Below are 24,366 nucleotides of genomic sequence, written 5' to 3' on the forward strand. Positions count from 1 at the left end.
CACCACACCAGTTATCACTCCTTTCAATGGCACCCTGCTCCGAATAACATAGCAAGTCACAGTTCTTGACCCCAGTCGCATGGTGTGGAGCGCACGCTCCCTCTGGACGGCAGAAAAACACAATTTCACTTCGAGCCACTTTCACTGACCCAACCTCTTCTCCACACAACCTGACACCACATATGGATCAACCAGAAGGCAACGATCCATTATGTCCAAAAATCTCACTCTAATTGGGCCAAAATCATCTTCAATCACGGACAGGACGACTGCACCTGCGACCGCAGTTAATTCACCCTCAATCTCATTTAATATGTTCCACTTTCTTCCTTTTCCCCCTGCCCGTTTTCTTAACGACCTCTATGGGTTCCTCTGACGACATCTCCACATCCAACAACCATTCGGGCGTAACCGCCCTCTTGTCCATTTCCCTGAGAGGCGATCCAAGCCCACTTCCCGTGATCCTCACAGCCTTTACTTCACCCACCACCTCTTCATATCCGAAACGGGTTTCTCAAGTTTCATCCAGGTGGTCATCCTCAATAAATCACACAAGATAAATGGGGACTTCAGCAGAGCTCAACCTTCTGTTTTCCAACCCAACTCTGCTCAGTTTCCCATTCTTTTGCATTGCAACGTTTGAAATGTTTTTGTTTTTTTTGTACACTGGAGGCTAAATATATTTGAAGAATGTAAAATGTTTACCGTCAAATGCACTTCTATAATAATATTAATTTCAGAATAAGTAGCAAGACAAATAACAGGTGTAGGCCGACAGATATTCATGTTTTAATTCAGATAAGAAATGTGATAATGTATTGTTTAAAAGTGGAAATGACACAAAGCACAGATACAAGTGTGTTGAAATGACAAATAACCACACTGAGGATTGAATTTTGCATGATTAAATAAAAATCAAATTAGCATAGAAAATATTGGTTCCAGTCAGACATCCTCATAAGCCTTGTCTCCAGCTTGGGACAGCCCTGTAAGATGGTGATGAGCATAGATTAGTTACAGAGAAAGAAGATAGTGAAAAAGTGGGTGATGAAAATGTTTTGGGCTAATTCACCTATGAAACATCTGTAATACAGGTCCGCCCCCAGTGGGTCCAATCTCTTTGGTGCGTTCCTCCCATCCTTTGGTGGGTTTGCAGAGCCTGGAAGGGTCTCTGCTGATATGAGCCTCTGCCTAATGAAATCAAATGAATAGCAGAAAATAACTGAGTGGCATACACTGTGTACAATGGAATCAGTGCCTGCTGCTGTGTAAGGTCTTACCTTCTCCTTCAGCTTAGCCAGTCTCTTTTGTCTATCCAGCTCCTGCTTTTCCTTCTCCTGTTTCTCCTGCACTTTTGTCTCCAACTTCTGGAAGTCCTGCAGATAAGTCAGTTAACCATTATACTTTGACTTTCCTCCACCCCAGTCTTTCCTCCACCCCAGTCTCAAGTAGACATAACTGAGAAAAGTACTACCTGAGCAACCTCAAATAGTACTCAGTACTTTGTTGAAGCACCTTTGTCAGCGATTACAGCCTCAAGTCTTCTTGGGTATGACTACAAACTTCGCACACCTGTATTTGGGAGTTTCTCCCATTCTTCTCTGCAGATCCTCTCAAGCTCTGTCAGGTTGGATGGCGAGCGTCGCTGCACAGCTATTTTCAGGTCTCTCCAGAGTCATTTGATTGGGTTCAAGTCGGGGCTCTGGCTATTCAAGGACATTCAGAGACTTGTCCCGAAGCCACTCCTGCGTTGTCTCGGCTGTGTGCTTAGGGTTGTTGTCCTGTTAGAAGATGAAGGGGTCTGAGGTCCTCAGCAGGTTTTCATCGAGGATCTCTCTATACTTTGCTCTGTTCATCTTTCCCTTGATCCTGACTAGTCTCCCAGTCCCTGCCGATGAAAAACATCCCCATAGCATGATGCTGCCACCACCATGCTTCACCGTAGGGATGGTGCTATGTTTCCTCCTGACGGTTGGCATTCAGGCCAAAGGCCCTTCTCCCCACGATTGCTCAGTTTGGCCGGGCGGTCAGCTCTAGGAAGAGTCTTGGTGGTTCCAAACTCCATTTAAGAACGATGGAGGCCACTGTGTTCTTGGGAACCTTCAAAGCTACAGAAATGTTTTGGTACCCTTCCCCAGATCTGTACCTCGACACAATCCTGTCTCGGAGCTCTACGGACAATTTCTTCGACCTCATGGCTTGGTTTTTATCTCTGACATGCACTGTCAACTGTGGGACCTTATATAGACAGGTGTGTGCCTATCAATTGGATTTGATTTAAATCCAATTGTATTTGTCACATGCACCGAATACAACAGGTGTAGAACTTACAGTGAAATGCTTACTTACAAGCCCTTAACCAACAATGCTTTAAGAAATGAAGAAACATTTATTAAAATAAGTGTTAAGTAAAAAATTGAAAATAAAAGTAACAAATAATTAAACAGCAACAGTAAAATAACAAGTGAGGCTATATACAGGGGGTACCGGTACAGAGTCATTGTGCACAGGCACTGGTTAGTCGAGGTAATTGGTGTAATATATACATGTAGGTAGAGTTTTGATTTGATTTGAAATCATGTCCAATCAAATGAATTTACCACAGGTGGACTCCAATCGAGTTGTAGAAACAGCTCAAGAATGATCAATGGAAACAGGATGCACCTGAGCTCAATGTCGAGTCTCATAGCAAAGGGTCTGAATACTTATATAAATTAGGTATCTGCTTTTTATTTTTAAACATTTCTAAAAACCTGTTTTTGCCTTGTCATTATGGGGTATTGTGTCTCCATTGATGAGGAAAATGTTTTATTTAATCCATTTTAGAGTAAGGCTATAACAAAATGTGGAAAAAGTCAAGGGGTCTGAATACTTCCCAAATGCACTGTATATACAAAATACCTTGAGTAGTACCATTGTAAATACTGATCCTTCACATACCCTTTCCTGAAAGCGTTTGATGCAGTAGCCTGCCAGTCTCTTCTTCTCCTCCATGTCAGCCTGTTCCTGTTCCTCCTTCTGCATGGTCAGAAGTTCTTCCTCCTCCTTCTTCTGCCGAATGTGGGCCTCCAGAACCAGCTTCACCTCCAGCTGTCTCCTGCGCTCCTCCTTGGCTTGTCTACGCTGCAGGATCTCCTCAGTGAGCCTCTGCTCCTCCTCCTGCTCCAGGCGCAGCCTGCGCTGCCTTTTCCACCCTTCCAGGCGAGCCACCGCCTCCCTCCTCTCCTCCTCAGCCCTACGCTGCTGGGTCTCAGCCTGCGCCTCCCTCTCCCTCCTGGCAACGTTCTCCAGCTCATCCTGGTGCTGCAGCCTTGCAGCCCTCTCCTGCTGTCTCTCAGCCTTCCACCGGTAAATGGCCTGGTGCATGGAGAGTGAAAATTAGCATAATTATAAGACAAAACAAATATTACGAGTATATTCATGCGATTTAACAGTTCAAAACAAATAGCTGACTGACATTTCAGAGCTCATAAATGGCGGTACTGTTCTAGCCATCTACAGTTGAAAGTGACTGGAAACTCATTACATTGCCTACAAAGTGATGCCCAGTCTACCTCTTTCTTCTTCTCCTGGAGGTACAGGAGCTCAAGATACCAATCTTCATGCTGTTCAACATCGTCTGGGGTTTTGCCTGGCAGGTAGAGCAAAGCCTCTTTCCTATAAGCTGGTTTGCCATTGTGCTTGGTCCACACTTTCAGAAAGCTCTGATGGTCATACTGGTCCCAGCCCCCCTGCTTCCCTCCAGTTTGCTGCAGGAACCTCTCTAGTGCGGTCACCTCTGGTGGGAGGTCCTCCTCTAGGGCTTTGGCCAGACACACCTTGCCTGGGGGAGCACAGGGCAACTTTGGGTCTGCTTTTACAGCCAAAGACCAAGTCTCAATCTTCTTTTCAAAAGCACATATCTCCTGGCTGCATGTTCTTTCCTCTTTCAATAGATCCTCAAAACTAAAAAGAATAAGAAAGAAGCATTTAATCTCAGTCTAAACTATAATCAAGTCATTTTGAAACATGCATTACATGACAGCTGACAGCTGTTAAAATATTGAACATCTCATACCTTTGACGTTGATCCCCCTTGAAAGTGTTGATTGAATTTTCAACTTCTGTCATTATTTCTTTCAGTTTCTCAATTACTAAAAAACAATCAACAGCATTTCTAAGTAGTTAAAGTATAACAGCCTGTATAAAGGGAGGTGAAGTGGGTATCAAATTCAACTGGCTTCATAAAAACATGAATGTCATGACTCCCCAATCTGTACTGTTTAACCATCAACCAGCATATGACTTACACTCAGGGGTAGGCTTCACGTCAGTCAGCTGCATCTGAAATGTATTTACACCATTATGGATTTTCATCACATGCTTTTGCACGTTCATTTCTGAGGGACAAAGAACATGAGCAACATTATTATTAAAGATGTTCAAATTACGTTTTTAGTCAGTAAAATATTGAATGTGACATACAAAGAGTAATAAAACCACAAAAATACACACGCTCAGTATTTCGATCATCCTGAAGACCTTTATCAAACTCTTCCAATACTCTAAATCCACCTGAAAGACCATTCTTCCTGTTTTGTGTATTCAACATCTTCTCTTTCTCAAGTTTCTCAATCCTGTTTTAAGAACAATAGAAAATGAGTCTCAATACAATAGATGTGCATGTATAATCTCAATTCCTCTGCAAATTAATACGAGGAACTTACTGTTTTCTAAGTTTCTCTGCATTTCTGAGAAACTCTGTCTTTTGTTGGGAAACTCTATCTTTCAAACGTTGTGCATTGTGGTGAGTAGCTGTGATGAAGTCACCTTCCTTATGAGAAAACAAAAGCTAGTATGAGCCAGGTCTAACAGTCAGCCAATACGTTCTGTCATTAGATAATGCAATACCTAATATTCTAGCCTGGGCTCAGATCTGGTTTTGCTGTCTGACAACTCCTCCTACGGTGATCATTATTTACTGTCTCTAGAAGTTGGCAGAAATATCCCAAAAGAGTTGTCAGACAGCAACGCAAACAGAAGAAAAAAACGTATGTTTAAAGTGAAGCACGTTAGAAAGCAAGGTTAGCTAGCATAGCATACACACAAACTATAATTACTGTCTTTGTTGTTGGCAACCTGGCTGGCCGGTTAGCTATTTTGGTTTCCTTTGTTCTTAGCGAAGAAGCTTATAAGATTTTACTCAACGTTAAAATAATATTGTGTAGAGTATCGTTTGCTGGCAACTTCCAACAATTTAAATACATATAGAGGACAATAAAACGTTATTACCAGGAGTTGTGCATCAAAAAGCTCTTTGGTTGTTATGGAAGCCATTTTCATATTGAATTTTAAAACTTTAATGAGACCACATCTGTTGAGCCGAACCGTCCCACAGAGTTTCAAAACTCAGAGGCACAACATCGCAAGACTTCCGGGAAGGCTTGTGAAACAGACCAAATAGACCAGGCCGGGGTTTAGAGTTCGTGAAGTCAATGAGACAAGTGAAACATTTGTTCTTAGTTGTTAATTTTCTCAAATTTTAAAGACAAAACCTAGATTTGAGCCAATGTCTTAAGTAGTTGAACATGTTAGTACTCCAACCTCGTGAAAGTGACAAACTGACACGTTTTCATTTTCGTCAAAAAAATATATATAATATATGAGTGCCTTCGATTTGATGGCCTGCACATGCGTAGTTTGGCGCGAGACGACCGTTAGACCCGATGACGTTTTCTACTGAGTTTAGCCAGCCAACGTCGCCATGACGTCTTTGATGCTATTCCATCTGGAACTGTCATGTTATTTAGAGGTGTCGCCAGACCTCACCTTCTTGACCTACCCTCGCTTAATCCAGTTGACTCTCCAATAAGGAAAATATGTTTCTCCTTGCTCCCTCAGAACAATAGGTCTATAAGTGCTTTATTTCAAAGGGATGTTGTATCCATTCCTTATGTCACAAGAATACATTGGTCACTAATATCTGTTGGGAAAAAGTCTAGTTATTACCACACAAATACTTGCTTGTTAACAAGGTCAAAGAGGTATCTTTCAGAATGATCCATAAGTATTACCCTGCGAATCATTACCTGAAGAAACTTAAAAAAGACATTAACATTGATTGTACTTTTTGTGTTGAGCATCCAGAAACAAGTTTCACATTTATTTAGGCATTGTCTACATGTAAAACAATTATGGAAAGATATTCACAGTTTTATAATTGTTAATATTCTTGATGACTTTTGTTTTTTTTTAAAGGGAGAATGTGCTGCTCGGTTTCCTTAACCATAATAAAGATAAAGAAAAATAATTGTACCTTATAGATCTAATTGTGCTAATGGCAAAATTTCATATTCATAAATGTAAATTCAACCACGCTTCTGTGTTTTCTATAAGAAATTCGAGCAGTACATTAAGACCATTATACATTATTCTAATAAGAAAGCTGTTAAAACAATCAATGTGTGTGCATCTTTTAAGGTCTTTGTATACCCCCTAGCATATGTTATCATTGTCTGTTTGTATACGTCTTATATGTATACTGATTTTTCTTCAATTAAAAAAATAAAACAAAATGTAAAAATGTTATTTAATTTGAAAAACGTCACCATGAAGTCGTCTACAAGTGTAACCATCCTCTTTACTGATTTGGCTACACCAGCAGAGGGCGCAGCTGATCATTTCGATCTTTGTAGCTCATTTACTGGTCATCAGCTCGTCAGACAGACAGACAGACAGACAGACAGACAGACAGACAGACAGACAGACAGGCAGGCAGGCAGGCAGGCAGGCAGAAAGAAAGAAAGAAAGGTCATCCCGAGTGACTCACTGCATTTTAGTGCTAGAGGCGTCACTACAGACCCTGGTTCGATTCCAGGCTGTATCACAACCGGCCGTGATTGGGAGACCCATAGGGCAGAGCACAATTGGCCCAGTGTCGTCCGGGTTAGGGTTTGGCCGGGGTAGGACGCCATTGTAAATAAGAATTTGTTCTTAACTGACTTGCCTAGATAAATAAAGGTTAAATAAAATAAAATACAAATCCAACAGTCCAAAATATGGATATCACCTCAACATACATACATACACACATACATACATACATACATACACACACACACACTCAAATAATCTGCTGTCTGTTGATGATTAGGTTATTTTAAGACACCTTTTAAATGATGGCCAGCAGCCACAATTTCTGTGCTAGATGGCTTGACAATTCTCTGGAGTAAGTGAATATGAATAGAAACTGAAATCCATTATTGAAGGAGGATATTAAGGATGATCGCCATTCCGTGGGTGTAAAGGCATAAATAGCAAACGATCCAAGAAAAGCACACGTTCAAATGTCCTATTTTTGTCACCAGCTCAGAGAGAAATTTCAATTGATTAAAGAGATGTAAAGACTATAGCATTATACTAATTGAAATAACAAATTGGACACATGGGGAAAGCTAGACTAGCCATGTGTATTTTGGACAGAATGTATGCAATAGATATCAGCAATTGGAATGTCATTTCACAATAGTAATTCTCATAGACAGATGACATAGTGAAAAATAATAGCGTAAAATAATTTGCATAGTTTTATTGTAAGATATTCTTACTAACATACTGACAAGATGCGCAGCATGTCTCCCTCCTTCTTCAGAAGTGAGTTAGATATATTTACCGATGACTGGTTTGTGTGTATCCATGTAATTGACTCTTCTGGGTGCAGCTTGTTTTCAACTGCCTTCTGGTGGATAACAGATTGGTTACAAACACACACACAGCAGGCATAGTAAAACCTTCTGACAGCTGACCACTGCTTCTGGAGTCCCATGAGAGAAAGCTGAGCTGACTGTCTTGAGCTTGGTCATGTTTGTAACTCCAGCCAGCGACCTCTGTGAGGGTGCAAGGGTTTGAGCTTTGGGTGAACCTGGGACAAGTGGGAAAGTGATCGCTCCAAGTGTCTTTCCCTCTGTGCTTAGGTACCCTCTATCTCTCCTGCTAGCTATGTGGTTCACTAACCTCACATGCCCAGTAACCTAGTGTTTTTTGTGTGTGTTTAAAAAATTTAACTAGGCAAGTCAGTTAAGAACAAATTCTTATTTACAATGATGGCCTACCCCAGCCAAACCCTAAACCAGACGATGCTGGCCAATTGTGCGCCGCCCTATGGGACTTCCAATCACGTCCGGTTGTGATACAGCCTGGAATCAAACCAGAGTCTGTAGTGATGACTCTTGCACTGAGATGCTGTGCCTTAGACCGCTGCGCCACCCGGGAGCCCATTGTGTGACTCCTCCCCTTATTCTCTGCTGTGTGAGAACACACGCTACTTACCTTCCCCCACCTCTCCTAGTCTTGACTTGATTTCAGGGATTTTAGTGTGCTAGTATGATGATTAACAATCTTAAAATGTCAAATGGTAGTACAAAATATAATCTGATGAGAGGTCAATCTAACTTTGTCCAACAATAAAGTGGTAAAACAGATCCAGCACAAGACAATGCCAAGATTAAAGTAAATACCCCGAGGATCATCTTTTTAATAATAGACAGGAAGTGGGTCGTTTTAGACAGACAATTGGGTCCCTGTAATCTTTTTAAAGGGATAGTTCACCATAATTACAAATACCTCATGTCATGGATAGAAAGTAATCTCTGGCTCAGATTTACGGTCTGTGACTTTACTGCAATTTAACTTTAGAATCACTGGTATCAGAAAACAATATTGAGGTCACAAGTTAAGTTTTCAGTTATGGATAAAAATGAAGGTCTGTTTTGTGAATTGATATGGGATACGGGATGGTACAAGGGTTTTCATTCGCAACTATTGAAAGGTATGCATTTTACACATGTAGCAATGTATTTGATGTTAACTGAGCTCAGTATAGAAACACATGGCACAAGCTGGGATGACTAGGTGAAAACAGAGCTATATCAACAGGAATTTGCATTTTATCATCTCGCATTGGTTTGGACAGTGTTTACTTCTTCTGTCTACCTCCTTGGTGAAACAGGGTCCTATGCAGGTATCTGTCACCACAAGATATCACTGCTATGTACACATACAAAGTGCTTGAAGTGGACTGAAATAAGTGCTGGTACTCTTCTGGGTACCACACAGTACTGTATATATTTAGGTGCCATAAAATAGCCAATATTCTATAAGAGGGACCGGAACTCAAGCAGTAGAAAACAAACTGGTGTGTTCCTGTTCAAGTCAAGCACTACACATACAGTAAATTATAAGCAAATACAGTGTCCAGGGGTAGAAAGAGTACTGAAATATCCTACACAAGTAGAAGTACTGCTACTTTAATGAAATCTCACTAGAAGTAAAACTACTGGTGAAAAAAACGACTCAATTAAAAGTTATAATTCGTTACTTTCCACCTCTGACAGTGTCTTCCCTCCATAAAGCTTTTTATGATGACTGGAGAATTAATACATGTATAGAATTTGTCATGGGTGTTGTTGACAGAATAAAAAGATTAAGAAATACACTTTTTTTTTTTATCACATGGGCAGTTTTTCTCAGAAGGATATTTATGTCCTAGAATGCAACACAAGCATGGCTTCAGTCAACTCTACCCTTGTTTGTTGGAGAGTGTGAGGTCTGCTCTGTAGGAGTGAGAGTATTACATATCTACCTGTGTGAGCTGTGAAATTCGCTCATTGTAGGCATGCCACTCAAGCACAGGGTTGTTGCCACTTGCCATGTGGCTTCACTTGTTTGGCACTACAAATGCTGACTAAACATTTACACCATGACCTGACCTCCCTACCTCAGCTATGTTATTGACATTTCTGTTAACTTTTATGAGGCCAACATACTATATTATGCCCTCCTTTCTGGTTGTCTCATTAACATGTCAAACAAAGTGATTGACAAATCAATGGGGACATAGAGAGTTACATAAAACTAGTCCACGGACTTTGGCTACACTGGATATTTGACTAGAATTCAACCTTTTGTTCATAAAAAAAAAAGTGGTTGTCCAGACTCTATTCAATTTTGCAGTCTGACTTGTCATATGACATCAACGGATAACCTTTGTTAGGCACGTATCCGCTAAATTCAATTGTTACTGATAGCACACATTCTGGTTTCTTCATAGGTCAGTAACCTTGCAGCCTACAACAACAACATCCCTCCAAGGAAAATGATACCCATTTAAATGGCAAGTGATAGCACAAACACATGCATAAAGTAGGTCAAGTATTAGTGCCACATGTATTAGCTGACATATGTGGAAGGACTAATTGTAAACAAAATATTTCCTCTCTGCACACGTCTTGATGATTAGATTATTTCTAACATTCAAATAAATGATCCTCTTCCTCTTTAATGCAGTACTACTACAGTACACTAAAGTTATAAATAGCACTCCTCAAATTTCTCACGGGAAATAGTTCTGAGTGAAACACCTTGCTGGATGACATCGGTATCCTGTTCACACCCTTACCAAGTTTCTGTTGTCTTGTGTGATGTATGCGTCCTTTTGTTATTAGCATGGAAGCAGCATGACTCATGGTATGTGTTTGTGATGCATCAGTCCAGTGGCCTGCTTGCAAGTCTCTTACTGCTCTCTTGCTAACTCCTAATTAGAAATGAATGACATTTTAGTTAGTGGTAGTTTATTATTATTATTATTATTACTACATGTAGGCCGTACTTGGCAGCAAAAAGCTGAATTGCCATTCACAGCACATACAAATAATACTGTTTGGCTTGACAATGACAATAGAGTAGACAAGAGCACAAACAGATCTGGGACCAGGCAATCCGTCCATTCCACTGAATAAATTGAGACATGTTGAACGTGTGAAAAGAGAGGTTGACCCCACATAAAAAATACTACAGTTTGCTATAGAATACCATGGTACTTACTTTAGAATTGTATAGTATTCTGAAGTAAACTGAAGTAAACTGTAGTATTCTGAAGTAAACTATAGTAAACTGAAGTAAACTGTAGTAAACTGAAGTAAACTGTAGTAAATTGAAGTAAACTGTAGTAAACTATAGTAACCTGAAGTAAACTGTAGTAAACTGAAGTAAACTGTAGTAAATTGTAGTAAACTATAGTAAACTGTAGTAAACTGTAGTAAACTGTAGTAAACTGTAGTAAACTGAAGTAAACTATAGTAAACTGTAGTAAACTGAAGTAAACTGTAGTAAACTGTAGTAAACTGTAGTAAACTGAAGTAAACTGTCGTATGGCACCAATAGACATGGTCACCCTGTTCATGGCTCCTGACAAGCATTTCACTACACCCGCAATAACATCTGCTGAATATGTTTATACAACCAATAAAGTTTGATTTGTATACTGTAAAATACTAAACTACACTCTGTAGTATCTCTCGGTCATGTGTAGTACTTACTATATAATTTGGTAGTATATTGTAGAATACTATACTCCACACTGTAGTATTCTTTGATAATGTAGTGCTTACCATAGAATTGTGTAGTACACTGGTGAATACTATATTAAACACTACAGTATTATATGCAAAAACACTATGTTTTTTAAACTATAGTATTACTACATTATTTAATTTGCATATACTCCACCCATTACCATCCCCCATATCCCAATTTATGCCAATCATGAGAAACTTACATGTGAAGTATGAACCATACATTGTGTTCCCCACAGGTTATAGAAAAGAGCAGAGGCACTGAACTATCTGTTCAGATGCCAGTTCTACAGAATATGGAACATTTGCTCATAGTATTTGCCCAGGAGTTTTCCTCGTGGAGAAAGCTCCCATTTCTGCCAAAGATAATACATTAAAAAAACACTTTAGTAAATACTACCCATTCCCATATCCCAATTTGTGCCACCCATAAGTGAGTATAGTCCATATATTGAGTTCCCTACAGGTTATAGTAAAGAGCAGAAGCTCTGAACTATACGTTCAGACCCCAGTCCTACCTACCGACATACCTACAGCCTCAGTCCAGACCCTTCGCACCTCCAGTCCACCATCAAGTTAGTCAAGGGGAGCACCAGGCAGTCAGTGGTGTGGCACGTCAAGACCTTTGAACAGCCAAGAACCACCCAATAACACAAACAACCCGCTAGATGCGCTCATCCACCTCCCTCATCCACCCCTGCAACTAAATGATCAAACCTGGACCCCCCCCAATAAACAATAATCATGACCCTGACAACATCCGAACAGGACTTTCCTCAGATGGCTGGCTGTTCATGTTTGCCTCTTCACCAGAGAATCCATCTATAACGCCACAAGATACCTACAGAAAACTTCCCCCACGGTGGCACTCGCACTGAACACACCCACCAACTGTTTGTGAGTGCTCCGTAGCCAGGAGGGTCTGGCCTTGTATGCTCCCTCTGTCTTCCAGCCTCCAGCCTTGCCACCACATCGATCCTCCTCCAACACCAGACGATGGATATACCCTCCACCACCCCATTCCCTCTCCATCTCTTCCCCCTTCCTCCTTCTTCACTGAGCCTCTCACAGAACCAGAACCATTCATCATCACACCGGATGTGGCGCGGAGGTGGGACCAAACACCAGACCTTCACCTGGAGTAAGCAGGCCACAGGGAAGTACCACCATTGGCCTCTGGGTCTATGGCTCCCTGCTGTCTCTACTTGCTTCTCAGGTTGTGCTTCCTCCCCTCTACAAATCCCGACCCAGCATCACCCAGTTCCCGGTTCATGTTCTTCCCAGGTCCCCAGCAACAGACCCAGCACCAACCCCTGGTTTTCAGTCCTAGTACCAATATGATTTCCAACCTGGCCTCAACACAAACCCAGGTTTTCCTGGTCCCAGCCCAAACACCAGCACCAACCCTGGACACGGCACTGACCAACCACAACTACCCCCTCCATCTAGACTGCCAGCCCAGACCACCCCGCTTCCCATCCTCCAACACAAAGACACTCAACCAGAACAACCATGACTGACTAACTAATTAATAGACTAATTATTGCTACCTGTTTCTTAATTTAATGCATTCATTCATTTTTATATATTTTTTCTTGTTGGTTTTTCTTTTGATTTGATGAGATTAAGTTGGATTGATTACTTATTGTTTGAATTGTTTGTTTTAGAATTGTAACCAAATTGATTTGAAATTGTAACGAATTTTGGAACAACCAAATAAATTGACCTAGCTTCAGGTTATGGAAAATGTGCTCTTTGTATTTCCCTAGTAGGTGTCTTCAAGGAGAAAGCCCCCACTTCTATGTCAACAACATATTTACACAGGAATACAAATAGGAGTAGCTTAACGCTGCCTTAGGGAGACTCTAGTAGTATCTTAACGCTGTCTTAGGAAGACTCTAGAAGTAGCTTAACGCTGCCTGAGGAAGACTCTAGTAGTAGCTTAACGCTGCCCGAGGAAGAATCTAGTAGTAGCTTAACGCTGCCTGAGGAAGACTCTAGTAGTAGCTTAACGCTGCCTGAGGAAGACTCTAGTAGTAGCATAACGCTGCCTGAGGAAGACTCTAGTAGTAGCTTAACGCTGCCTGAGGAAGACTCTAGTAGTAGCTTAACGCTGCCTGAGGAAGACTCTAGCAGTAGCATAACGCTGCCTGAGGAAGACTCTAGTAGTAGCTTAACGCTGCCTGAGGAAGACTCTAGTAGTAGCTTAACGCTTCCTGAGGAAGACTCTAGTAGTAGCTTAACGCTTCCTGAGGAAGACTCTAGTAGTAGCTTAACGCTGCCTGAGGAAGACTCTAGTAGTAGCTTAACGCTTCCTGAGGAAGACTCTAGTAGTAGCTTAACGCTGCCTGAGGAAGACTCTAGTAGTAGCTTAACGCTTCCTGAGGAAGACTCTAGTAGTAGCTTAACGCTGCCTGAGGAAGACTCTAGTAGTAGCTTAACGCTGCCTGAGGAAGACTCTAGTAGTAGCTTAACGCTGCCTGAGGAAGACTCTAGTAGTAGCTTAACGCTGCCTTAGGGAGACTCTAGTAGTCAAAACGTGTTGCAGTTGTGCGTCCTCATGTACAATGCTGAGCTGCTAATGTTTTTGCAATGTACTGTCCGCCTACTCGTTTTCTTTGTTGGATTACCTGCCATTTAGGGGCCTACCTTCCCACTGCCCTCATCTGACAGATAATACAACAAAAAACACTAGTAAATACTAGTCATGTCCGCAAAAACACTACAGTGAATACTATGGTATATAAATATAGCAATACAAGTGTTTAGAGCTATATTATTTGTTCATACGGGACAGCCTAAAAAGGCCCTGTTGAAAAGGGCAGATGGTGGTGGTTATAGAAACCTGAGGCCTGGAGGCAGTCCGTTGGGTACATCAGCTGCAATGTAGAGACGAATCAAGGGTAATGCATACCACCACATAAATCCAGGGGCTCGAGCGTCCATGCCAGGAAAGTGAACTGGGCCTAAACAGAGATAGCAAACAGCCCCCCCCCCACCCCCCCCACCCCATGCTAAGCTAACAGCTGCTCGCCCATGTCACTGTAGACCCATCTCTCAGATCAGTGAGAGGGAAATACAACTATTCACAGCACAGTCACTAGCTTTACCTAATATACACTCCCCTCTCTTGTTCTGGATTCTCACTGGACCAAAACATATGAATCACAGACAGTCCTGTAAAAGACAAACTAGGACTAGATGTATGTAAACGTGACAGACCATCCAGACAACCCTTGGATCAGAAACGTTCATTTTATGACGGAGGTTTAAATAACAGGCTTGTTCCTCTATGTCAGCTAACCAGCATAAATGGATGTTAAGTGTGAGGGAATGTGCAAAATGAGCGTGAATTAAACATTTGAGGAGTTTAATAGGACATGTAAATTAGTCATTTTACACTGGAATCTGATAGCAGGGTGTAATGGTGTCAGTATCAGTTTTGTGTGATGATACATCTGTTTAATAGTGTGGCTCACCACCAGGACAAATAATCTCCAACTAACACCATAAAAGAACTGGCAAGGGCACTGCCCTTGCTGCCCAGAGGAAGACTGGGAGACTAGAATAGTTCTGAAATGGCATTGGTGTAATCATGCCAACTCTTCCTATAAATATGCCCTGTTGTTTTCACAGTTGACTCAGTGGGGTGAGCCGTTGCACAGTGGTAGTTAGGAAGATTGGTGCCTGCCTGCTCAAGTGTCCCCCGCACGTCTATTTCCCAGTGAAAGCTTAGTTGAGGTCCTGTTTTAATGGAAGCTTAGCTGAGGTCCTGTTTTAATGGCCTGTTGACATTCTGTTTCACATGTGACCCTCGTACCCAGAGTTCCCCATGTTATTACCCTCTCTATTTTAAGCTCTGGGGGAGGGGATCTTAAACAGGTCATGCTTTCTTTGTCTAATGGTTCTGTCTCTCATTATTGATAACTCAACTTAATTGAATCTTTAAAAGCTAGTCTCAGAAAATAGGTATGTTCAGAGATAAATACAGTGGAAGTTCACTATTGTCATTACTATTCACAGATGAAGCACTATAAAATATTCTCTCTGTTATGCGGCTGTCATAGCATCTGCACCCATATGAACAAATATTAGAGTATACTATGCTCTAAATACTGTAGTATTAGTATATAGTATTCGCTGTAGTGTTTTTGCGGAAGTATACTGTAGTATTTAATGTAGTGTTTTTGTGGACAGGACTATACACTGCAGTATAATTTACTACAGTACAAATACTGTAGTATTACTATAGTAAAAACTATTACTTAGAAATATAGTATTGTAATTACTATGTTTTTGCAGATAATACTGTAGTATTTAATATAGTATTCTACAGTATGCTACACAATTCTATCGTAAGCACTACACATTCAAGGGATACTAGTGTTTAGTGTAGAATTCTACAGTATACTACAACATTCTAAAGTAAGCACTACATGACCAAAGGATACTACAGTGTGGAGTATTGTATTCTACAGTATACTACAAAATGATATAGTAAGCACTACACGATCAAGGGATACTACAGTGTAGTATAGTATTCTACAGAATTATATACTAGGTAATATAGTATTCTATAGTCTATAGTTTTTGTGGGAACATGTGCCATATTTTTCAATGGAGTCTCCTTTTTCACATTGGCCGATACTAATGAGAAATTCCAACACTTTACCAGACAAAAGCTCCCATATGAGAGGTAAAGGGACTTTCATTAGAGTACCACCCTTCCACACACAGGAAGCGGCGCTGGACCTAATGGAACCTGTCATCTCCTGTCCAGACTACTGCAAGTTATCCCGTAAAAAAAAAAAGCCTAAATTGGGCAATTAAAGGCATCTAGGGCCTATGTTAACTTCGATGAAAATGACAGACCTTCCAAAATGTTTTATGCAACATTATCGGCAAGAGATTTGATGTAACGTTGAGTAATTAAATGGGTGTGACAAGTGTTGGTAATGGTAATATTATACAAATTCTGCTCGTAACCAACAGAATTTGTAAAACCCAAAAACGTAATGCGTGCCAACATATTAGCAAAGATTTATTAGAAGGCAAACTGACTGTCAGGCGAAAAGTATTGAACGTTTCACAATAGCAACATCTGACAATCACATTCACCGTGGTTGTCTGAACCGTGCACAGCTGGCCATGCCTCATTGGTCATTCCCCATTATCTGCAACAAAGTCAAGGAGCGTCATCACTATCTTTCCTTTGCGGTACCTCAAAACTGTTTCGATTACCAGCTGAAACTTTCATGGGTTGATTTTACTCCAGGCTCAGAGTTAGTCTGGGCTGTGTCTTCACATTACCCTAAAACCTGCTCTGAGCTGGGAGTTGTCTTACAAACAGGTTAACATGATTTCTAGAACCTTTTCTGAGATGCATTTAGGGAGTGCCATCTTTCAGTTGGGTTTATGGGCGTTGTACTGACTGAAACACCTGCAGGGAGACATTGGAGCGAGCCCTTATTTAGGCCACGTTTTCAGTGGGGCATTATTCGGGGTTATTTTAAGACACGACAGAAGTAGGCTGAGCGTCAATTGCCAAAAAGGACAGAAATTATAAATGACAGTAATGTGTGTAGCCCAGTAAAGGAAATAGTTTAAAAAGGGTTGGGTTCAATGGGGGCGCAAAGTCCTTTTAGAGGTGAAAAACAACACAATATTGCAATGGAAATACACTCTAAAATGTGTGACCTATTGAGTGGCAATAAAACTAGGCTAATTCTCAGAAGAAAAAAACTATACAATTTACTCATGCTTGACAGACTACAAGCAAGTCTGAACATGCTCAACCATACTGTACCCTCATTTTAGTTTAATGACGTGAACATTCCAGCCAAGACGTAGGCTAATGAGTTGAGAAAAGATATTACGAAGAATCTAAAAAAAGTTGGTCTTGACCATGTTTTTCTACAATAGAGAAACAACAATAGCATAACCAACAAGTCTTTGTTCAAGCACCATGGCCAACTAGACAGGCCTAGTGTGATCTATCAAGAGGATCCACCCTACTGGCTACAGGCATTCCTCGGCCCATGACTCATCCAGTAACACTGCCACATTTTAAAGGGGTGGGAAATCGGTGTGTGCAGGAGAGTCACTACAGAGACAAATGTAATCCTGCTGCATAGCTACTTGGGACTGAAAACACTGAATGAACTCCCAATGAAAACACTGGGAAAAAGAGGGCAAGTGCAACATGGGTTTATTGTCAAATTAGTTCTTAAGACATGAAATTGATCATTGGAATTTTGTCATTGGAATCTTACAGTCTGTAATAAAGTGCAGAATTAAAGCAAGTTCCCTGGTATGGTTCCTTTGTATGGTTCTGTATTTAGCTAAATCTATTCCTTAACATATTAAGTTAAGCCCTTTTTTTAAACCAGATGAATAAAGCTAATGTGCAAGGTTAATTCACAAAGCTCAGACAGACACACTGTACAAGGCCTTCCTACTTTCCAATTATAATGCAATTGGATGAATAAGGTTATACGTTTGGGTTCGTCAGAGCTCTAAAGCGTTTATGCAATAATTTAATGATATGCCATTCAAAACGCAGATGTCGAGGGGTTTCCTTTGAATTCTAACTACATGCACAGACATATTAGTTTCCAACTAACCATGTTGCTTTAGTGCTCAGATCACCATAGAAGAATCAGGTTCAAAGGTCAATGATATCAAGCATGAGGGTTGCATACACTCCTACTCAACTTCAGCACTTAATAACCTTTAACAGTTCGCACATGAAATCACCCAACCCCACCACTAACAGCATTCAGTAATTGTCACATCACATCCCTCTGCTTAGTGTAACAAATTAGGGAAAGATGAAGGAACAGGGGAGTTACCACAACAAAATGCAAGACACCGCACAGAACAGTCGCATATCATAGCCTGTGCATAGAAGGAATAAAGCACTTATGGTATTTGCAAACATGACCACTTCATGAAGCATCTTTATGGTTTTGATCGAGAAATTAGTCCATTACTCAACTCCACAGACCCAAAACCCTGAAAACATTACCATTGAATGAGAGCACAAAGAACGTACAATGAAATGTAGAGGGTCGATATATTGGCAACATTGGCTGCATTTACACAGGTAGCCCAATTCTGACATTTTTGTCCACTAATTGGTCTTTTGATCAATCGCATCAGATCTTTTTCAGAGCTGATCTGATTGATCAAAATACCAATTAATTAAAGAAAAAGGTTTGAATTGGAACCATGGTGATGTAAAAATGACTCAACATATTCCTGCATCTTTGCAAATAGAAAAACACATAAAGAGAAATCTCTCAATGATATCTTAATAAATAGCATGGAATATGTAGAAATTAGAAAGCAAAACACTAGCTCGGTTCAAAATATTGTGCATGCCCATATTACAAAAATCCCCATTGATTTTCCACAGAGCTTTAACTCTGGCTTTGTAGAGGGGGGGGACGACGAAGTTGTTCACGTGACATTCATCCTCGACTTCAATATGATCAAAAGAGCAGGATCACACTCCACTCACACCTCTTTAATAGTCATTATCTGTGGAGAAGCACAAAGGCCTCCAGCTTCTCTGGGATGTTGCCTCTGTAGGAAAGGCTGTGTTTGACGATGGCCCGCGCAGACAGACACTGCAGGGTGGTGTGATTGATGGGTTGGATCAGGTTCTTGGCCATCTCCTTCTCGTCCAGCAGGTCACAGGCCATCTGCTTCAGGGAGTTGGTGCTGTCAAAGTGCGTGCCGCAGGCAATCAGCAGATTCATGATGTCCGGGTGGTTGTTGGAGGCAGCCACATGCAGGGGGCTGTTGTTGTCCTCGTCGCGGATGTTGACGTCCGCCCCACACTCCAGTAGAATAGAGGTGACGTAGAAAGAGGGGAACTTACAGACAGGATAGCGGCCCACGCAGGTGGTGTTCCTGTCCACGGCCAGGTGGAGCGGGCTGTAGCCATTCTTCCCACAGGGCTGCAGCTTGAGGAACCTGTAGATGGTCTCCTTCTTCAAGTGGTCCTGCTCCACGGTGCAGGGGACCTTCTCCAGCAGGCAGATGAGATGCAGGATGATGGAGAGGGCCTTGCTGAGCTGAGCCGGGTCAGGCAGGTTCTGTTTCACCGCCCGCTCAATCTCCAGCACGCTCTTACTGAGGATGCCCATGAGGTCATCGAAGGAGACTGAGGTGCCCAGCAGGCCTTTGGCGCGGTCCTGGAGCATGAAGGAGAAGAGCTCAGCGAATGACAGCAGGCTGCTGGCTGTCATGGGGCTGAGGGGGTCCAGGTTGCTCTGCTGCATGTCCAAGGCGTACTTCCACAGATTGATACAGCGCTCAAAGTTCCCAGAGTCGGCATATACAGCACCCCGGTAGCGGATGTAGTAAGAGGTGTCGGGGTGGGAGGGGCCTAGGATGCGCTCTCTAATGAGCAAGGCCTGCATCCTCATCTCATCTGGTTCAGAGATCAAGCTGTCTAGCTCCTCCTCATTACTTACCTCCCTGGCATGGTCATAGGCCATGATCAACTGCTTTGGGTGTGCTTTGTGGTGAACATTGTTGCCATCCCTGTATCTCAGGTCCATGGCCCTCTTCCAGTACTTTAATGCCCCAAGAAGATCACGCTTTTTATCCACAAAAGTGGCACCAAGTAGTTCCAAGGCGTTTATTCTCTCCAATTGGCGTGTTTGCTGGTGTTGAGTCAAATAGTTAACAATGTTAGTGTGGCCCGTCACACTAGCGGACAGTAGTGGGGTCATTCCATAACCATCCCTCTCCATGGTGGCACCATATTTTAGCAGCATCTTCATTATCTCCAAGCTGCCGGATTCAGCACAGTCATGTAATGCCGTGTTACCTGTGGAGAAAGAAAAACAAATTTCATGTGTTCCGCAAAATGGGAGTCATTTTTGGCAGACATTCTAGTAATAAAGAGCAATATATATGCACGTTATTTGAAAAGAAGAAGATGAAGTGAAGAGACAAAAGGTTGATCAAAATGTTAAAGTCTCTACATTTCAACTAAATGGGTTTGTCACATGCTTGCCTGTAGCCTTATCTCACTAGGAGAAACCTCTGAGTGATGAACTCAATGTGCCAATCTAAGCGTTACGCCAAGGGGGTGCAAATCTCATGGACGCGAACAGATCTTGTGAGTGGGCGATTGCAAGGCTTACATTTAGCAAAAGCTTGGGTGGATTCCCTTCCCCTAATTGGTTTAAATACAAATTAAACCAGCTTGTTAGGTGACCTGATTAGATGTCCAAATGTGAGGATTTAGCAGGTTAGCATTTGTCCTGAATCTTGCCCTGGAGGCAAAACTCCATGGCGGTCATTTGTCCGCGTTCTCTTCTCAAGTAAATACAATTGTTGGACAAGCAGAATATAGATCTGAGTTGTCTGAATGGACAAGTAAAATTAATTTTAAATTTAAAAAAAATCACAATATCAAACAATTGGGCAGGCTATTCAGATGAAAATGGGATCAGAGAGACATTAGGGCAACCGGTCAAATAAATTACACACAGACTAACTACATAGACAATTCAAAACAGATTGTATTTTGGCTGGTTCTCGCTGGTGAAATACTAGCCTGCATTAATGTCATCGTCATGTCCGATGTCCTAAAATAACTATCCATCGGCACTAATGTATAACCGCAAATGGCCGACACGCAGTTGATACGGATGCACAGTTGATGAAACCAATAGTGCATGCTCCAGTTGTAAAACCATCTCTCAAGCGTTCAAAATTTGCTAGGATTCTCGTCTATTCAATACTGGCCATGCAATTCTGACAAAGTAAAACAAAAAAAACAAAAAACTTTCTTAGAATAGCCTAACGGACAAGTAACTCCTATGCCGTCAAGAACTCCCCTGAACACTGAATAATTTAACTTTACAAATAGATAAACATCTTAGTTGGCTAACTCGCCCAGCTTAGCCATTTGATCCCTGGTTCATTGAATGAGGGAATTACAAAAAGTATCTGGTTGTATGTAATTGTAATGTTGCAGGGTGGCCAACCCTCCCCTCCTGGAGAGCTCCTGGGTATACAGGCTTTTATTCCTACCTTGCTCAAACACATTGTTAATAAATAATAATAATAAAGCTGCTCAACAGGACCTTGATAAACTGACTCTGGTGTGTTTGAGCAGGGTTGGATCAAAAGCCTGCACTCACAGTAGCTTTCCAGATGGAGGGTTGACCAAACACACGTGTTATACAGTAGCCTATCAGTGCAGTATTTTACTTTAAGTGCCTTGCTCAAGGCAACAACAGCAGGAGATAATACATGGGATCAGAGACCAGTAGCCTTCCATTGTCAATACAGGGGGACAAGTGATTTGAGCTTTAGGACAAGTAGAAAAACATCTGTCCTACTTGTCGAATTCACAAGTGGCAAAAAAAAAGTTTCACTAAGTATTAAAATCAGATTTTAAAACTAAGTCTAACCACACCGTTAACACTAATGCCTATCCTTGCTTTTTTTCTCTTTTTTCTCTCGATATAGCCAATTTTGAATTTGCAGTAATCCAATCTAGCGGAAATCGCCCAGTTTTGCCTCCAGGGCAAGATTCATGACAAATGTGATGATTTAAAAGATTTACCTTGAGCCAGTCTGAAAAACACCATGAAATTGTATCAAGACCTATCTGATGTACAAATTAGTGTAAATGTTTCAACTTCTTGATTTTATGAAGACAATCATAGAGTAATTCACCTGCCAGCTACTATGCCTAATATCATTGTTTAGGTAGGCCCAGGATATACAACACAGGATAATTAACACGTCTTGAATGTACTCACCTTTAACACTTTTCCTGTTAACGTCAGCACCTTTCTCCAAGAGGTACTGGGCAATTTCCTTGTGTCCTTTGTAACACGAAATCATGAGGCATGTATGGCCGTGTCTGTTTGCCACCTCCAGGTCTGCCTTGTGCTCCACCAGGTATTTCACAATGTCCAGATGTCCATCGAAGCAGGCTGCTCTCAGGGGGGTGGAATTTGTGAGTGTTGTATTGTTCACAGAAGCACCGTGGCCAAGTAAAGACTGCACGACTTTCAGGTGTCCTGCTGCTGAGGCAGCCCATAAAGGGGGGGCACCCTCAATAGTCTCACCATCAAAATTCACTGACCCCCCAATCTCAACGGGTGCGGAGCAACACTCCATTAGATACTCCACCAAATCCAGGTGTCCGTATCTGGCAGCCATAAGCAAAGGGGTCGCCCCGTTGGTTTTCTCTGCCATTAATTTAATAACCTCGTGGTCAATTTTGTTCTCCAAAAGTTTCTGAAGCAACCGTAGCTTGCCATCTCTGGCTGCATTGAAAACAGCCGTTTGTAAATCCATTGGTTCAGCTTCCTTCACCGGATACACAGTTGATTAAAAAGACAGGAACGTCGACGAGTTAAGCCCGTGGCAGGTGCTGAGCAGAAGCCTTTGTTTGTGGCGCTAGCTAGTTTTGAATATGTTGTAATATGTTTTGTTAGCTAGCTAAATGAGCGAAATGGGTAGAAATCAGGTAGCTAGTTGATAAACGTATTTGTTAACATTGGCTTGATCGGTTTTCCCCTCTTCAATTGAAAGTTAACACGGGCTTGTTAGCGACGGACAGATCACTTCCTCAATTGGCTGGCTAACTGTTGTATTGTACTGCTCACCAACAACAATATTGATACCAGCTGCAATCTAGCTAGTTACTCTTCCGAGTGTCCAACGTTACGCCGTCCGACGTCCTTTTCCATTCCATCAAGCGGTTTTTTATGAATAGACTTAATTATGCATGTCATTTTCAGACAGAACCATGTGTAAGTAGACATAGGTAGAGGTTGTAGCTATCCAGTTAAAATACTAATAATTACGGCGAGGCCCAGAGAACGCCGACATCCACCCCCACTTATTTCCTGTATGTGAAGCTAAGCTAGTCAACGTTGTCCAGCCGCCGAAGTCGGTTGAAATGCCTTTTCCTTTTCTTCGATGTTGACCAGATGGTAGAGTCATAAATCTTGCCCGAACGTTAAATGTTTTTCATTTGAAATAACACAAGAAAATCTACTATGGTCATGTTTCTACGGTGTTCTTGAGGGGGCAGATTTGTCCACCCACCACATAATTTATCACGACTCAATACCCAGAATACACTTCAAGTCAAATCGAAAACAATGCTGTTTCTTTGTAACACCCAATTTATTGACAAGGAAAACATCCAATCACAGAGTGGGTATTTGCGCAACAGCGGTTAACGGATTGTCAGAAGTTACCACAGCCACAAAGTCAAAATTGTATATATCGAAAAAAGTCATGTTTTTTTTAATCTTAATTTAAAGTTAGGGTTAGTCATAAAGTTAGCAGTTCGGTTAAGGTTAGGGTTAACGTTATGTTTAAAATGTCATTTTAAAATTAATTGTAGAAATGGGCGGGATTTAGCCATAATAATGACTTTGTGGCTGTGGTAACTTGTGACGACCCAGTTAAAGGGTCAGACTTCCTCATACATTTTATTATTAGGTGGTTGAGCAAGATTTCAATTCAATTTTGTAGTTTGTATGAATAAAGTTGTAATCTGTGAATAAAACTGTATTAAACGAAATGACATATGTCCTTCCAAATGGCGAGATTGAATTGCATGTCTTTTTTTCATTCTATGCTACTGCCACCTCCTGGAGGTTTCGTGAACCAAGTACAGAGGATCGTGTTGTTTTTTTCTATGATCATATTAGATCAGCAAGCACCAAGTGAATATAATCAAGATCAATTTCATGTATAGTTAAACGCTTTCTGCAGTTCTTCAAAAGAACACTAGGCAGGGCTCCCGGGTGGTGCAGCGGTGTAAGGTACTGCACCTCAGTGCTAGAGGAGTCACTGCAGACCTTGGTTAGATTCCAGGCTGCATCACAACCGGCTGTGATTGGGAGTCCCATAGGGTGGCGCACAATTGGCCCAGTGTCGTGTTTGGCCGGGGTAGGCCGTCTTTGTAAATAAGAAATTC

General features: G+C 41.5%; 2 protein-coding genes across 3 annotated transcripts; both read right to left on the minus strand.

Moving 5' to 3' along the window:
• Positions 1-769: 769 nt before the first annotated feature.
• On the minus strand, positions 770-14,462 carry LOC139411906 (coiled-coil domain-containing protein 112-like). Of its 2 annotated transcripts, none has more exons than XM_071158660.1 (10): positions 14,236-14,462; positions 4,707-4,813; positions 4,495-4,616; positions 4,290-4,379; positions 4,058-4,133; positions 3,555-3,945; positions 2,941-3,357; positions 1,281-1,376; positions 1,073-1,191; positions 770-986 (listed from the first exon to the last, which is right to left on the minus strand). In XM_071158660.1, the coding sequence occupies exons 3-10, from the start codon at positions 4,589-4,591 to the stop codon at positions 956-958; spliced, it is 1,317 nt and encodes a 438-aa protein (XP_071014761.1). In that variant the 5' UTR covers positions 4,592-4,616; positions 4,707-4,813; positions 14,236-14,462; the 3' UTR covers positions 770-955. The 2 variants fall into 2 exon arrangements, with proteins under 2 accessions (XP_071014761.1, XP_071014760.1); XM_071158659.1 differs by lacking the exon at positions 14,236-14,462 and adding an exon at positions 5,272-5,398.
• Positions 14,463-16,418: 1,956 nt separating this feature from the next.
• On the minus strand, positions 16,419-23,538 carry LOC139410618 (protein fem-1 homolog C-like). The gene is made up of 2 exons (XM_071155932.1): positions 22,184-23,538; positions 16,419-20,232 (listed from the first exon to the last, which is right to left on the minus strand). The coding sequence occupies exons 1-2, from the start codon at positions 22,725-22,727 to the stop codon at positions 18,929-18,931; spliced, it is 1,848 nt and encodes a 615-aa protein (XP_071012033.1). The 5' UTR covers positions 22,728-23,538; the 3' UTR covers positions 16,419-18,928.
• Between the last annotated feature and the right edge of the window lie 828 nt (positions 23,539-24,366).

This window comes from Oncorhynchus clarkii, chromosome 6 (genome assembly GCF_045791955.1).
Source record: "Oncorhynchus clarkii lewisi isolate Uvic-CL-2024 chromosome 6, UVic_Ocla_1.0, whole genome shotgun sequence".
NCBI lineage: Eukaryota > Metazoa > Chordata > Actinopteri > Salmoniformes > Salmonidae > Oncorhynchus > Oncorhynchus clarkii.